At 35.6% G+C, this 17,207-nt stretch overlaps 1 protein-coding gene across 1 annotated transcript in view; it reads left to right on the top strand.

Moving 5' to 3' along the window:
* Positions 1 to 17,207, top strand: part of LOC136807923 (DNA-directed RNA polymerase III subunit RPC5-like) — a 28,696-nt gene that overhangs the window by 1,785 nt on the left and 9,704 nt on the right. Inside the window, exons 2-15 of the mRNA XM_067064547.1 lie at positions 6,670 to 6,720; positions 6,939 to 7,016; positions 7,396 to 7,517; positions 8,285 to 8,367; positions 9,551 to 9,667; positions 10,689 to 10,732; positions 11,629 to 11,730; positions 11,985 to 12,067; positions 12,817 to 12,861; positions 13,249 to 13,340; positions 13,833 to 13,953; positions 14,787 to 14,868; positions 15,090 to 15,149; positions 15,670 to 15,705. Coding sequence (XP_066920648.1) covers positions 6,670 to 6,720; positions 6,939 to 7,016; positions 7,396 to 7,517; positions 8,285 to 8,367; positions 9,551 to 9,667; positions 10,689 to 10,732; positions 11,629 to 11,730; positions 11,985 to 12,067; positions 12,817 to 12,861; positions 13,249 to 13,340; positions 13,833 to 13,953; positions 14,787 to 14,868; positions 15,090 to 15,149; positions 15,670 to 15,705 — 1,116 coding nt within the window. The remainder of the gene's footprint in view (positions 1 to 6,669; positions 6,721 to 6,938; positions 7,017 to 7,395; positions 7,518 to 8,284; positions 8,368 to 9,550; positions 9,668 to 10,688; positions 10,733 to 11,628; positions 11,731 to 11,984; positions 12,068 to 12,816; positions 12,862 to 13,248; positions 13,341 to 13,832; positions 13,954 to 14,786; positions 14,869 to 15,089; positions 15,150 to 15,669; positions 15,706 to 17,207) is intronic.

The following is a 17,207-nucleotide window of genomic DNA, read 5'->3' as shown; positions in this document are numbered from 1 at the left end:
TATACGTAGGATTCAAGGCAGGGGAAGCTACCACAGAGAGCCGTATGTCATCATGGAGACTAGTCAAAGAGGAAGAAGAACTCGATGAATAAAAAAGCTGAATAATATTAGACAAATATTCATGAAATGAAAAAAACAAAATGAAATCTATTGATTATCTTTCATCATACCACATTCCATTTTATCCTGCTCGTAAAAGATAGATTTGGGCAGGTACCTTATCTTCAGTGCACGGAGAACCTCCAAGTGTGTTGTATAGACGTTTAAATTGAGCTTGCGAAGACCTTTTCGGAATTCCGCGTTAAAGATAATCTTCGTCAAGGCTTCGTGTGGTTTAGATCCTGCCTTTAGCCAATCATACTGATGTGATTTGTCATGGGGTGGTTAACTTGTGTAGGGGTTTCCTGGAAATTTGTTTATGTCAACAATGTGAACAATCACGCTGTTAAACCGCTCTGTCAGCTCTTCTTCGTTTTCGTTGCAATTTCGTACCGCCCAATAAAAAGGATTTACTATCATTGGCGCCCAATCTGCCAGCTTCTCTTATCATTCTGTAACTATATTCAAAGGCAAAATATATTGCAACCGTTCTCGTATTTCCCGTGATTTTTATCGCAAAACACCCATGAAAATGAAATGATAAAGTTATATGAAAGCTTCAGAAACAAGGTTTTTCATTTTTTGAAGGGAGAAAAAAAAACATCAAATAAAAATTAAAACGTTATTGGTAATCTCAGTCCAATTCACTGGAATTCACTGTAAAATAAACTTTTCAACTTTTTATGTGACAACAATCTACGTCACAACCTATTACTTTCGGCATCCGGTTAAAAATTACGTTTTAAAACAAGATGGCGACTATTGATTTTTCTTTCTCTATTTGTATGTTAGAAGTGATATGAGAGAAACTTTAAAAAAGGCTGGAGGGTCACTTTAACATAGGACCGTGCCGATGCACCGGACTGTCCGGTGTATTTGTCCGGCAGTTAGGGAAACCATCCAGGATCCTGCCATTCTATAAGCCAGCAAAAACTAAATGACACTTGTAAACTTAAGTTTCTTACTATTTTCCATCGAAAACAACCAAAAACATTGCTACATCCCAAAGCCGGAGACCAAAACAAATTATCTTCCAAGATAATGGCACACTTTTGGATCTATTGTTCAGGCTATCTAAAATGGTGGAAAGAGTTGTGGAAAGACAAAGGCACCCGTTTCTTCGAGGGTGGTAACGCCAAAACGCCCAATATGATCTTCCAACAGAAGGCGAGTTAGTTGCCGCGCAAGTTACGTCATGCACTCCACCGCAGCTCACGACTAAGCGTGTTTCATTAATTATAAGAATATCTTATGTCCTTACCTTCAGTAAACTTTGAGTGCTTCATTAAAAATGAAGAAGGTAAGAAGATAAAAAATGTGCTGGATAATTTTCATCGTAACAGTTTGGACAATCATCGCTGAAAGTTTGAAAAAGTTTTTCCGAAGCAAAAAAAAAATTCAGCCAATTAAAAGCACAATTTCAAGATGTTTATATTTAATGATGTCATAATCAATGCTGTGTATATTTTGTCAGCGCTGTGCATATTTTGTCAACATCCTTTTCATTGGATAAATACCACTAAAATATCATAGTTTCTAGAGGGCTCAAGACCCCCCCCCCCCGTTAGGTAAGAGTGCTAACCTAATTTCACACCCCACCCTTAGAAAATCAGTATAAATGAAACGATTGTACAAGAGTCATAATTTGCGGAAGAACTCCCCTTAGGAAAGTCATACTTTTAACACCCCCTTGCTTTTGGTTCATCAAAACCCAAGACCCCCCTAAATGTAGGGGGTATATAGAAACTATTAATATACAAGATAAGTAAACATAAATTTATCGCCCGCCAGCAGGGCTTAGCTAAGCGCACCTCTCTTATTCATTATCTAAGAATTGAAGCGGGCAAAGATTACCGCGCGGGCTGATAGCGGACAAAGGTTTTGAAGATATTTTCAGTTATAATCCAAGGTAGAACAAACTAAACATAGAAAGGGGGTATTTTTAGTGCTCTTTACGATGATCAGTATTTTTTTTGAATTCTATGTTTAGATTTTTCAACCCAGCCATGTTGCTATGTACGTGCGCCCTGTTGCTAAGACCTTTGCTTAAAATGGAAAGCGAAACCAAAATAATTTAGCGCACACTGCAGTTTGCGTAATATCAATAAAGTGAAAGAAGGTCCTGACTGACATTATTCAAAATCAAAAATTGCTGTTTAGCTAGTTATGTAAAAATGCCGTCATCATACTGTCAACTGCTCTAACTTGGGACTATCTGACAAAACATGGGACGGCAATTCGGCCACCATTTCACGAAACTTCCAAAGTCATTTGATTTGAGTTAATGAATGAATACACAATTTCTCTTTCACACCAAAGTAGGCTTTTAAATCGAAATATAAAAAAATCTGTAGTGGAACACACGTGAATGGCTGGAACGAAGAAGACCAAATCAGTTGCAAAACGATGGAGGGTTTGACGTCACTTGCGCGGCAAGTTACACACTTGTTATTTGTTAATCCAATTGGGCGATAGGTGGTTAGGCGGCAGGCTCGCTCTCTAGTTCTCCAAAATCGGCATCCGGTCATTTTGAATGAAAACAAAAAAGTTAAAAAGGGGGCGCAATCAGTGAAAGTTATCGCAACAGGTTATGACAGAAAGTATGATTGATAAACTTGGTGGAGTTATCAAAACAAATTTATTGTCAAAGAGATTTAACAGTAAGTGAAAATACAGGCCAGATATCAAACAGTCCCATGTTAGAGCAGTTGACGGTACGTCAGCGTCGTAAATTTCACATTTGCTACTTTGCATAAACTAATAGGGGAGCCTTCCAAACTCAGACTTGCCACAGAATTAACGTCAAATAAACGTTTTGATTTGAACCCTTGCCCCCTTTCAAATAATGTCGGCATTGGCAATCAAACTTGTAACTTGATCTCCAAAATATTCAACCCCTCTCCCATCGCTTGCTGTAAATATTCCATCAATGTTTTGTCAGCTATCTTTATTTTTGGGCTCGCATAGTTTATATTTAAAAAATAACGGAGATAATTTCAAAACTTTTTCACCAATAATCTTGGAATTTTTTATTTCCATAATATAATTCAAGGGCTTCAACCGAGTGCCACGCGAGCTACTTTGGGAAGTTTTGGACATCTTTGGTGTACCTGCAAAGTTAATTCGGCTTTTGAAAGCTCTCCATGCCAATGTTGAAGTAAAGTTTGTTGTTAACGATATTACCAAAAGAATCGATAGTATCATCGGTGTTAAGCAGGGTGACATATTGGGGCCACTTCTTTTTATCTTCAACCTCACTACTGTTATGATAACGTGGCGAACCACTCACCCGAGGGAAGTTTGCATCTTTAGTACCAAAATGGATGACACTCTAACTGGTTGAAACCCTTCAACTAAAAATTGTGAACAGTTCGCTTTACCTGATTCAGAGTACGCCGATGACACTGGAGTCCTATTCACCTCCAGAGAATCTGTTGAAATATATTTACCGTTATTGACTCGGCACTTCTTGAAATTTGGTCTTGAAGTACACGTTGGTGTTGGTACTCAGGAAAAGAGTTCAAAATCAGAAATCTTATTTTGTCGATGCTCCTAATTGTGTTTACGCCGAACCAGCATCGTTCGATAATTCTAACTTAACCGATGTTAGAATTAGTGATGAAACATTCTTACCAATTGTTAAAAGTTTTTGTTATTTGGGCTCTATGCTCACTACCGATTGTAGAGATATGTTAGATGTTGAATCGAGAATCAAGGCTGCTAGTAATGCATTTGGTGCCTTGAAAAATTGTATATTTACCTCAACAAGTATTTCATCTGGTGTCAAAAAGTCAGTCTATGAATCTCTTATACTGGCAATCTTATTGTATGGAGCTGAGCATTGGTGTTTGACCGAAGCTATTTTTCGAAAGGTATGTGGATTTCATGCGAGATGTGTTCGTACCATGTGTCGTTTAAATTTGAAACATACGAGAATCCATAGGATATCCACTACAGATGTCTTAAATCGAACTGGCTAGGACATGTTGCTCGAATGTCTTCTGACCGTCTTCCTCATAAAATATGTTAACGTGTTGGGTTAATGAAAAGCGCCCTCGCAGAGCGCCTGATTTTACCTATGATCGTGGTATTTACAAAAGTTTAAAGAAAGTCGCTGTTTTGAAATGTGAATGGTATGGGAAAGCTCTTGATCGTGTTGAATGGAGAAAAATTATTTATAATTTTAAATAGGCTATATTATTTTGCACTTAAGGTGGCACATGGGGAAAAACCTCAATTTCAAAGTTGAGCTGAAAAGACTTCCTGAAAGTAGGACTTGCTTTTGGGGAATTTTTATGGTCATTGGGGAATTTCCCTGCCAACCACAAGCAGTTATTTGCCGTGCAGATATTAAAGGAAAATTCACAAGGCTCGCCGCTAGTGCTCGCCGTTTGTGATCAAAGTAACAACTTTTCATGACTGATGGTATGTTGGACTTTTGGAATCAGGCACAAAAAGCAAATTAGTTTAGGCAAATTTTGCCCTTTCTTCAGACAAACTGGAAACAAAAAACTTTAAACGTCATTTACTCCAATTCAATTTTAGAGACCTTAGCAAAGATAGCGGCCGCATAATTCAAGCTTTTGACTTGAAATTTTCAACATTCTTCAACGTATTCAGCATGTTCTGTATGAATCAGTTTTTCGAAATCGTTACTATTTTCACTGTTAGAATCTAATATGTATTCATTGATATATTCCTTCCTGGAAAATTCGAGTTTGATTGCATACCTGGAGCAAGTGAGACAAAAATTTCAAAAAGTAATTCATACAGAACATTCATCTACCTATTAGCAACAAAATTCAAAAGTTTTACATAGATTGAAAAATTCTATCCAGAGATATCCTTGCTGACAGATACCATATGATCTTAGCATAAGTATGCGCATAATTAGTGACGTCATCAGAAAAATTTCAAAAAATTGCTTTTTTTCCTCTTATTTTGAGAGTATGCAAGTTTGTGGAAGAGCACTTTGAAAATAAACAGTTTTGTGGCAAAAAACCCCTCTTTCCCCATGTGCCACCTTAATGTTTTCGTTTTTACTATACTTTTTTATTTGTCATAGCGCTGTGAACCCTAAGTTAAGTTAGGGTCTATTCCCTGTGCTAAGGGAAGGTTCACCTCCTCCTCCTCCTCCTAATATAAAGCAACAGAACAAATCTGTGGGCCACGCTGGCCGTCAAACAAAGAGAACCCAAGGCATAAACATTGGGCTGTTTGTTATGGTTTTCAAAACAGCTGAAGTGATAAAAAACAAACATAGCGAAGTACCCTGATGTCAGATACTCTCGGGTATATACCTAAAATAGCCAGGCTTTCAAAAATATTTTCCCAAAAATCAATAAGCAGGGGGTTGGAATAAGAATGTCCTGGGCGGAAAATTTTCAAAAAATTAATAACCCTCCCCCCCCCGGCTATTACGTACCCTAGAGTAACTTTCAGCAGTGGAGAGAAACTTACTCAGCCATCAAATTTCAAAACAAAATGAACTACGCAGCTCCGCTTGCAGCTCTATCTACTCTACTATTTTTGTTTTGATTTTACCTTTGATTTAATGACCAGCCAGGTCATTCATACGAGATAACGTCAACAAATTGCACCTCTACCCCCTACTGTAAATGTTCATTTTGATGTTTTTTGATGTCTGAGTATGGAAGGCTCTCCTAATACTGAAAGTTGACTGTACAGTCAGGATATCTTTTTTTACATTAGTTACCACCAGACAATATCAATCGAACGAATCAAATGCCGAATCAATTGAATGCAATTGAACACAATCGAATAATTGCAATTCGATTGTCGAACACAATCGAATCGCAATCAAATATTTCCCAGAATTTGCTGCTAGATTGCTTACATTACGTTCGATTATATTCGATTATGCTCGATTACGTTCGATTGATTCAATTATATTAGATTGTATTTGCTTTGGTATGGTACTTAAGCGATTGGTCGCCTCTTAACGGAGTGATTCAATTTAATTTAATCGCAATCAAACTCATTGAACATAATCGTAATTGAACGAAATCCAAGATTAATCGAATGTAATTGACAATCAATCAAACCAATGGAACATAGTCAACTATCAATCAAACCAATCTAACCTTACTCAAACGCAATCAAACACAATCGAATATTACCCAGGAGTCGACCAATTGAGATTCGATTATGTTTGACAATCGAATTGCAATTATTTGATCGCATTCAATTACGTTCGATTGGTTCGATTGCGATTTTTGTTTGAAGTTGTTCGATTGACACCTTCTGGTCACCATGACTGGATTATATTTTGCATGGATTAATTTTTTGCGATTTTGTGAAATTTGACCATTTTTGAGAAAATTAGTCCTGCAAAATATTTAAAATCCGGATTTTGACCAAAACTCCTAGGGAAATGAAAGAAAATGGACGAAACTCTGATGTAAAATGGTATATATTGTTTAAGATCTGATAGGGTCCAATTTTGAAAAAAAAAAATTTTTGGCAACATGTTTCTGACTATCTATCTCAGGTAGGTCCATTGCTTGTTTGATGACTTTTACCTGGATTATTGTATTCTTTTATTTTTAGATTGATATTTGTCTTGCAAAAGCACTAGCAGAAAAGTTGTTTTTATTCCAGGTAAATAAGTAAACTCGCGCTTATTTAAACTTCTATTATTTGAATTTTTCTATAATTCAAACTTGTTTTTTGTCCCTGTCAAGGAGAAGTACCCTTTTAGAATACTTTTTATGATTCGAACTCTCTGTAATTCAAACAAATAAGATTCCCTGTTCGAGTTCAAGATTTATCTGTATTTATGATAAGTAAAATATCTATATTTTCTTGTTGTATTTCAGTACCCAGTAAGGCCATCAAGTTTTTCTTATGACCATACACCACATCTTGCTACACGTATGAAACCCAAACAACAGAAGGTTTGTTAATTTAAGTATAAAAATCTCATTGCCGCAAGTCGATAATACAATAGTCTAATAGACTAAAATCTACTTTACTTTCCTATCTTCTATATTTATTTTCCGACTATCTCAAGTGTTTCTAACTGTTATGTAAGTATTTTTTTGGAACTTTGCTATGATTGGAAAGTTCCTTAAAAAAACGAATTAAAAAAATGTTATTTTCTCATTCTCAGCCTCGGCATGTTTCTTAGATGTTTCTTAGTTTTTAAGCATTCTGAGCCTCATTTTCTCAAAAGTGCGTTTCTTAAAGAAAACAATGTGTATATGCTTTCTCTGCAGAAAATTTGGCCCATGTTTCATTCAAAAAAGTATCGACTTCTTCGTACTCATTGTGTAGGTTGAGCTTGAACTGGGCATGGATATCGGAGCATCAACTTATTGTTTTCCAAGAGGAGAACAAATCGCTCATGCAGTTGATCGAGGTGTTGATGGAAATAATCAAAATGCTTTCTTTCAAAGGTTTGATCAGAAATTTGAATTTTTGTTTTGAATATCTTCATTTAGTGACATTATTGTTTACACATTTTTAAGCAAAATGAAGTAGCACTTTCTCTGCCTCTCCTCAAACCCCTGTAGGCACAAAATTAAAAAGAAATAAATTGTTACAATTCTGTTTTATCAAGCCAAGCTAGTGTGAAGAAAAATAATTACAACCCATTTATATATCATCGGAAAAGAGGGATACAAAAAAAAACAAAATTTTTTTTTAAATGCCTTTAGAAATTTCCTATGATGTAGCTGAAAAAGATGTTTTAAAAGTTTTTAAAATAGCTCAAATAAACTAATTTTGACATCAACAAGAATTCAAGATTTCAACAAATGCCTAACTTATCCCTATGAAAGATTGTAAAGTGATACAATACACCAAAATCTTGAAAAGCTTCTCTCTTTGACGTCATTAAGTGACGTCAAACCCTCGGATTTGAACACATGAAATAAAGTACAACGTCAATTCTGTGCCATTATACTGTAGGTTATAAACCTGATTTTTTGGAATTCATAGAACTTTTTTCTGTAAAGAAGGCTTTCAGCTCGAATTTTTTTGATATTGAAATATCACATATCAATAATACCAAGTCAACATTACGGTTGGAATTAACTAAAACATTTCCCAATATTCTCTTAAAGATCTAACAAATGAAGTGGGAATTGAATTTTAAGCCTGCTTGCCTTTCGATTGTTCTCACAGGACAGCTATGCTTTCAACTTTTTCTCTTTCGCTTTAGCACTGTAATGGACAGACATATGTTGACTTCTACAAGAGCCACACAAAACAGTGCCAAATATGCAGCTGCAGTCTATGCTAAAGGTTTGTCACCCAGTCTATGCCATCGTTTAATTCTGAAGTTCTAAAAGCATTCACAATCATAATCTGATTTATTTTGCTGCCAGCAAAATTTTAAACCTAGATCAGTACGAATCAGAATGAGAAATGTCTAGAACAAAAAAAACGTCCCAAACTGTACAAATACGATGAAACTTACCAGAATATAAGAGTATAAAGTGTTTCCGTTTCATATCAGACACATATTTCATATCAGGACAGTGTCTTGCTATTGTTATATTATGCTGATATAAGCAAAAAAATGTTTTTCTGTTCATTTTTGACCTTAATCTTGCTCCACATCCAAGTCAATCCAATGTGAAAAAGCTTGTGGATTAAAATCGATGAGTATAGAGAGGCCAAAGCTTTAAACTATTTAAACAACCATAAGAGAATGTTATTTAGAATAAATCTTACGTGCAAAGTTAGGGGCAAGGTATTCTCTCTCTTTAAGAATATACTTTTTACACAAGTGAAGAGGTATAAATTGGTGTCAATATACGTTTAACAGGCCTATTTAGTATACTTATTGCGAAAGGGTTTTGATTGGCTTTGAGCTAGTATTTCTAAAAATATTTTGGGCAAATTTGGGCCAGAATATGCCTAAAAATGGGATTTTTTGGACTTTCTGTGAAATAGCTTCACTACTTTTTTCAATTTTTTTGCTTAAAGACAGAAGAAAAGGTTTTCTAAAAAGTGGCTGAAACTGTTTTTTCTGGAAAAAATTTTCGGCTGTAAAAATTGGATTCTCTTATTTGGGTAAATTCCATTTCGTCATTTTTATAGGCAAAATGAACATTTCTGGCGATTGGCTTGGTATTTTTTCTGACTCTTTAGTCTGCATTTTTGTACTATTGTTGCCATTTTTTATTTTCTTATTACATTACTCTCGGGTAGCTGGGGGGTTTGGAAAGAATCTCAAAACTTAATAAGCAGGGGGTATTTGAAAACTGGGGCGGTGTAAAATTTTCGAAAAGGAGGCTAATACAGCAGAATTAGGGCAAAAGAGGGAACTTTCAAAAAAAATTTCCCAAAAATCAATAAGCGGGGGGGGGGGGGCTAATTAGGTACCCGAGAGTAACCTTCAGATAGGTCCATTCAGCTTTTAGCTTGCTAACCTTGAAATCTTATCAATTAATCCTGACCAACCACGTCTTCTTGACTTCAGGTGCTTTGCATATTACACCAGTCAAAGGGATTCTTCAGCTGCGACCAAGTTTCAATTATTTCGACAAAGCGGAAGAAAATCAAAAGAAAGCTGCAGCTGCCTTAAAAGCTGATCATGGTATGTGTTTGTAACTTTAATTGAGAGGCTACTTTAAGGGACAAAATTTTGTTTCATTTCAAATTAATTTCACCAAATTTCACGATTCTGACTTACTTCATTGTGAAATATTTAATTTCGTGAAATAAGTACTTTTCTTTTTGAAATCTACAAACTGGGCTATGAAAATTCCTTCAATAACCTTAAAAAAGTGGTTGTTGGGTACTTTTTAGGTTAATTTGAACTAAGTGACGTTTAAACCTTCGCTCTACCCTTTGCTCTACAAAAATGAGTGAAAATCTGGGGGTAAAAAAACAATAAAAATCAATGAATCACGACCTATTATTCTCGTGGTAATTCGGTTGAGTCTCGCCACTCTCACCGTCTTCATTGTTTGTTCCCTTAAACAAATGTTTAGCCATACTGTAGTCTATATAAAAAACTCTGAATCTGGATAAATTTAACTTTTTGTCAGCTTTTTCCTTTGTTAAAATATCAAAAGATAAAAATCGATTTGCTCCGTTTTTGAACACGTTACCAAGTATTTCTCTTGGATTGCGGGATTGGTTTAATCCCATGATTAAAAAGCGAGCAAAACAAACTAATTTCTAAAACGTAAATTCTAGTAAGAAACAATAGAAAGAAACAAAAGGCTTCCAGACCGGACTATGGTGTAATAATTCAATTTTCTCCAAAATGGTTACTACTCGATTTCACAAAGGCCGATCTCCACTTGCGCGCTCTTCAATCGCACATTTTCGAGCAAACCTCCCACGCTCTTGGTCAAAAGAAAAATGAAGCAGCTCCATTAGTGCGATCTGACGTAACGGTTGAAAAAAGTTGAAATGCGTTCAATTTTTTTTTCGAGCGCGCGCTACATTTTTATGGAGTAATCTTTGAAGTCAAAAAGTGCGATCGTGCAGCTTGCGCACGTGGAGACCGGCTTTAAGGCTATAAACCTCTTCTATTATGCATTATCAATTTGGTAAGTTATCAACTCATATTCATTTAACTACGTTTTCTTTTTTTATTCTTTCCATAGAGGAAAGTCAAGATGAAGAAGAACCAGAAGCAAAACTTGTCCAAGTAAAATGATATTTTAATAAGAAGATCATAAAGCTGGGAATAAACCGTCAAACATTGTTCTTCAAACATCGTGACGTTTCATGTTTGAAATCGATGTGGGACGGTTTGCGGGTTCAAAATTCGTATCATTTCAACAAAAAAATCTCCAAAAATGTTTGAAACAATGTTTGAGCAAGTTCACAATTTCTTCAAACAAATGAAGTCGTTCTATTGACGTTTTCCGGATTCCAAACCAAAACTGACGTTATAAAAGAAGAAGTCACATTGCTAAAAAAATGTTTGAAAAGTCCGCGCAAACTATCAAACATAAAAACCTCAAATGTTTGAAGAGCCATGTTTGACGGTTTGCTCCCAGCTTAACTTGGGGATGAAATGAATAGGAAAGCACGTTGAGCTTGACAGTAAAACAACTACAGTTGTCTGTTGCTTGTTCGAGCTTGGACGGGGAATCTTATTTGTTCGAATTATAGAGAGTATTTTAAGTGGGTTTCTCCGTGACGGGAACTGAGAATAAGTTCCAATTATAGAAAGATTCAAATAATAGAAGTTCGAATAAGCGAGAATAAGTGAGAAGTCACCGCCGTTTCACCGCAAAAAACTTATTTTTTTATAGCATATCACCCATGTTATGTTATCGTTTCGTTTAAAAACAAAAAAAGGGATCGATGGTAGAAATTACGTAAATTAAAAAAAAAATAGAGCAAATTTTTAGAAGCTCAGCATTATTCTTGAGAAATTCATAAAATTTGCAAAAGGAGCCTTGTGATTCGTATAAGAATTCTCACAAGAAAAAACTGTGTAACCTAAACAAAAAAAACAATTTGATTAAAGTTGAAGTAAAAGCTTTTTGTTTTATGCCATCACCAGTGATTTACATAATTTTTCTTCTTTATTAGCTTCGGTTTGCACGAAACTCGAAAAACTCCTCGAAACAAGCTAACCAAAAAGCACAAAATGTGGATGAAGAATGGGTTAAGATGGAATTTCATCAACCTGACGTAACTTTGACTTCTTTCTTTCGTAAATAGTGTGACATTATTTCTTTCGTAAATAGTTTGACGTTATCTGCCTTTTCCTGAAACCTTTTTTGAGTGGCTTCGAGGCCATTATTGTTTTGTTTTAGGCATTTAGGTAGATTCAAATTTTATGGTGGTTATATAAGATAGTTTTCATTAGTTTTTTATGGATCTTCCAAATATCTAATGTTGTTCAGGGTGGTGCTCTAAAATTTCCAATTCAATGAATATTCTAGGATTTTCGCAGCAAATTGGAAAGGAAGCTACTGTATTGCCATCAAAACGATTTTGAAGCACCTGAATTCACTCTTACTTCAAGGTACATATTTTTCTTTTGTTTTAAGCTTAATAGAATCTAATCGATAGCTAATCTCGGTTTACAAGGAAGTAGTTCAATAGGATTTTTATATATTGCCAACACGGGATAGCACAATGACACGCACAGGTCTTGAATTAGCTCTCTGTTTTGAACTCTCTGATTGGATAATAGGTATTTTCATAATTAATTATTTTTGGTGAAACGACTGCCTCGTTTTGAAACCATTACCAAGGTGATCATATCCGCCCTTGATAGTTCAAGGTGTTGTAAGGAACCAAAAATGGACCCAATCCAGCACTTAAAGCGTTCTTAAAATTGATTTAACACCTTCGAATAATCCATTTCAACCTCCCATTCATGAGACTACGGTTTTCAGTTAAATGGCCTTTGCGCTAATCTCGTGTTGACTTTATAAGCCAAGTCCATCATAATGGTTTGAATTTTGAATAGGGTTCTAGTACAGACCTTGGCAGGTATTTGTTAAGATTGATATTATTTTTGTTGCTAAGAAGAAAACTCCCTGAACACTTTTTATTTATTGCTTCACCAACATTACTGTATAAGTAAAACCTGGGAATGTGAATCCAACCAGACTTTTCTCCTACATGTGAGATTCGCCTCTAGTCTTTGGCTTTATATCTTCGGGTGGGAGCTTATCTTGTCTAGGTCAAATTATCCCCTGATCAGAAGCCAAGTGTGCTTACCACGCACCCTTTAGAGTAACACTTTCACATATTTTTCATTTTCAGAGATTACTTGAAGGTATTAGCACCGCCTGAAGAGCAAGATTCAAGGTTAGACCAAACGTTAGAACAAACGTCTACGCCATTCATACTTTAATTACCTTATAATAGTTTGATTAAGCTTTCGAATTGGGCTAAAATCGGCCGTATTTCTATGCAGAAAGAAATTGCATGCGAGAAAAATTAGAATTGAAAAAAATCCAAAAGTGACAAATAATACCGTTTTTAGTGCCAAATTTCTCCAAAAGTTTCTCTACCGTAACAACTATTTTAATATTTAGTATACATGATACTTCTATCGTTTTTGGAATAACTAAAGCCATCTTGTCGTCTAAGATTTTTAGTCTACCCCCTCCCCTGCATAAGCTAGTCGATTGAAATTTGATTCTCAAATGAGAATGCTCTCATGTAAATCATTTAGATTCTATTCTTCTTTAGCTTGCCAGCTGATATGCCGCAAGGAGTGTTATCATTGTTAAAACTGAAAACGATGGGATTCTCTGAACAAGTGAAAGCTTTGTTAGTCACTGGTAAGCAGAATGAAAACTTTCGCTCTTCTGTTCGTTTGTTCGCATCAGCGGTGCTCCCATCGATATAAATTTTCACAAGAATCAGCGGAACGAACTACATGGTACATGAAAGAGCATTGTTAAATATTTTCTTTGATTAAATCACGTCAAAATGTTCGAATTCATTGACTGATGAGTTTGCAGATACATTCGACTCTCGTTTATTTGAACTCGAACGCGAAATCTCGTTTGGTCGAATTACAGACAGTTTCTAATTATAGGAAGTATTTAAGAGGATTCCTCCCTGACGGGGGCTGCGAATTAGTTTGAATTATAGTAAGATTCGAATAATAGAAGTTCGAATAAGCGAGAGTCTCACTGTACACATTTTTGTCGTTACTTGAACACGGCAATTTCGAACATAATCTCCATTATTGCCTTAGGGTTGATATGTGTGTATTTTAGGGTAATATTTCTGAAATTCTAATAAATCTTCAATTTCATTTTTCGTAGCAAAGGTATTGCAGTTCACACAGCTTTGTGTTTTATTGGGTGGCGGTTTGGATGATAAAATTGTTTTGAAAGCCTTAGAGCAGTATGCGATGTTGGTGCAGGGCTGTTGGGTGGTCAAAAGGTTTGATTTTTCTCTTAATTGAACAAGTCAATCCTGTAGGATACCTAAGTATTGAGCAGTTCGATCCTTTCATAATAATCTTAAGTATATGCTTTGTTAATATCAAAAGTTTATACTCGATTTTTCTCTTTATTGAACAAGTAAATCCTTAGGCAAGGATTTCTCTAAGCAATTTGAGTTGCGGCCGTTTTTGTAAATGTAGATTGAGTTTCTAATTATGTCTGAAAGAGAATTTGTATGCTCTGCGAAGCTGTACATTGATGTAGCTGAGGGTCTAGTGGGTGTTCAGAGGGCGTAGCTCCCGAAAAAATCTTGAACATGTAGATGATATTAGTTATTTTTGCTTGTTAACAACTAAACAACCAACAAGTTCAATTTTGCCAGAAAATAGCTTTTCTATTTTGGATTGAGTTTCAAAAACTCATCTTAGATTAAGTATTTTGGCCGGTATACATAAAAAAAGTGCTTAGAAAAATCCTTGATTAGGTATCGAGCACGTCAATCCAGATGTCTGTAGTGTTAATTTTCAATAATCAATGTTTATTCTCACTTTTTAGCCTTAGATTTCCTTTTTCTGTATAACCTGCCTTATCGGTAAAATGTCATGGGAAAGTGATGAAATTTTTGACAGTGTGTCCGTTAAATTTTTTACCCGAATAATTAAAGCCCGATATATTTATTTATAAATGATACCTCTGAAAAATTCCATTTTATAAATACCTTTAAAAAAAAAGTTAAAACCTTTCCAGGTAATAGAGATTTTCAGTAACCTGAAAGAAATGCCTGACTTTTTTCTGCTTTTGTTATTTTGATTTTTCTATTTTTTTTCACAGCGAAGTCTTATATCCAAAAGGAACGAAAAGTCAAATTAGTGGTATCGATGCTGAAAAAATATGGCCGACCAGAGACTACGTGGTATGCATTTTTTTGTATAGAAAGGATTTCTTTTGACAAAGCATTATTAACGATAGATTTTTTCGATATTTTTGAATGACGTCCTCTGATCTCGTCTTTAAAAAAAGACTAATATATGACTTGAATTTCGTGCACAAACAATCACTGATTATATTTACATTAAAATACCCTCTATAAAATGTACTTTAAAAAAATATGCCACATATAAACTTCACTTTTAGATGTTTTGCTTCAATCGTAAAAGGGTCTTATCAAGAAAAGAAGTTGCATCTACGTCAAGGGTAAGCCTGTCTTTTGTGTCATCCTTCCATTTATACCATAGCGAGTTTAAATAACTTCGGAGCGGAGATGTTTAGTTTTTCATTCCTTTATATCCTGAATGACTGAGGAGAATGGTAAATCAGCGCTTTAAACGTCCTTGATTTGGCAGGCTTTATGTACGTTACTTATGGACGCCAGAGAATATTATCTAGCGCTATCAGTAAGCATTAAAAAGCTAATAATACGCAGGGAACGAGGTTGAAATGCGAGTTGTTAGTCGTTGCAGTCACTCCTTTGTGTCCTAAAGGCTAGATACATACACTACAACCTCTGACCTCGAATACGTTTAAAACACATATATTTTATGAGAATTCCTTAAGAATCCTGAAAATTGATTGAAAAAACTTGAAAACATAAGTTTCTATTATTTTTTCTTGGGTTGTTTTTTAGAGAGGGAGCTACTAATAGCTTCCATCGTGTCAATAGTTTTCCCTGGGATTGACCATGATAAAATCCAGTTTGTTGCTTAACTTATTTTAGTTACCAACCGAAGAATTACGAGAAGTCTTGGAACAGGTATGTTTGTCTTTTTTTACTACTATCTGAAAAATAGTATGGGGCCAACCCTTATGATCCGTAGCAGGCCAGGCTTAATGAGGCCCCCCCAGCGGACCCAAATTTCACGCATTCACGCAAAAACTTTTTGCAATTCACGCATTCACGCAAGTTTTTCTCGAAATTCACGCAAACCCAATTTTTTGGGAAATCGGGGAGATTTTCGGAAAAAATCGGGGAAAATGTCAAAAATAGAGGTCTTGCACATTTCGCTAAGTTACGTAATTTACGTAATTTCCGCCATTATGGAGTAGAACGTTCGATTTGCATAAAAAAGTATGACAAGGCTGTACTCGAGTTATTATTCGACCGGATCTGGCCATGCACTTGAGAAAAACTTAACTCAGTAGTGATTTTTTCCTGTAGACCTGACTATAAAACACCGTGTTTGGTAGCGTCATAAGAAGCCCGCAAATAGAAAGCATTACGTAATTTTTCAACTTTAATCACATGCCATCACGCAAAATATTTGATTCTTCTAACTTGTCACGATCGTTTAGAAAAGGTGAAGCTTTTGCAGTTAACGTTTCGCGATAGTAAGTGAAAAGATATGCGCCGCAGGCGAATTTTTGTACAAAAAATAGCTTAAACATTATCAAAAATAGGTCAAACAAACTCGAGTATGACACCATGATGCTTAGCTCAGGGGTAAGGAGGCGCAACCATGGTTTACGCAGAGAGGAAATTTTTGCATTTCTGTCACTCGCGTTTGGCTAAAAATGCTCTCTTTAACACCATTGAAAAATAATGTAGTCTAAATTCGTTAGAGGCAAGGTACGATCGCTTGATAGCTTGTAAAATGAGGTAAAAGAATGAACATTTGTTGCGAGCGAAGCGATCAAAAAAATTAAAAAGAAAGGTTTTAATCAGGGCTCGCGAATTAATTTCCTAACGTGGAGGGCCCGAAAACATAGTGGCTAAGGAGGCGCAACCATGTTTTGCGCCGACAGGAGAAAATTTCTATTTTAACCCTCTGATGTGCTTAAATACGACCAGGGTTTGATACGACTCCATTTCAGACTAATTTTGCCAAGAAATCAGGTTATCGAAAGTCTACATCATGGGTAAAAATTTCTTTGAAATAAGTTTCTTTTTATTTGCGAAAACGTGGTGAAGTCATGGCCGCCTCCTGCCCCCAGTGACTCTGGCCCTGGCCCTGACCCTGGCCCTGGATCACACTCATCATGCATAACCATGGTTTTATCTCAAACAAACACTTTCAAGGGGGCAAATTAGAGTTATCTAAGATTCGAGGGCCAATACATGTTTGGCCCGAGTGAAAAAATCTGGAAATTTAAGGTGTCTAGATTGCTAGAAAGCGCATCTAAATCATGAATCGTCTTATAAAATAGAGAATTTGAAAGTTGCTGATTTTTTTGTACACCTTCACCTGGCATCCCTTGAATTTGGAATAGGTGCGCACCTTTGTGAAAAGGAAAAATTCACGCGTTCACGCAAAAAAA

The sequence above is a fragment of the Clytia hemisphaerica genome, unplaced genomic scaffold (genome assembly GCF_902728285.1).
Source record: "Clytia hemisphaerica strain Z4C2 unplaced genomic scaffold, Clytia hemisphaerica genome assembly, whole genome shotgun sequence".
Taxonomy (NCBI): Eukaryota; Metazoa; Cnidaria; class Hydrozoa; order Leptothecata; family Clytiidae; genus Clytia; species Clytia hemisphaerica.
This window is presented reverse-complemented; position numbering and strand designations above follow the sequence as displayed.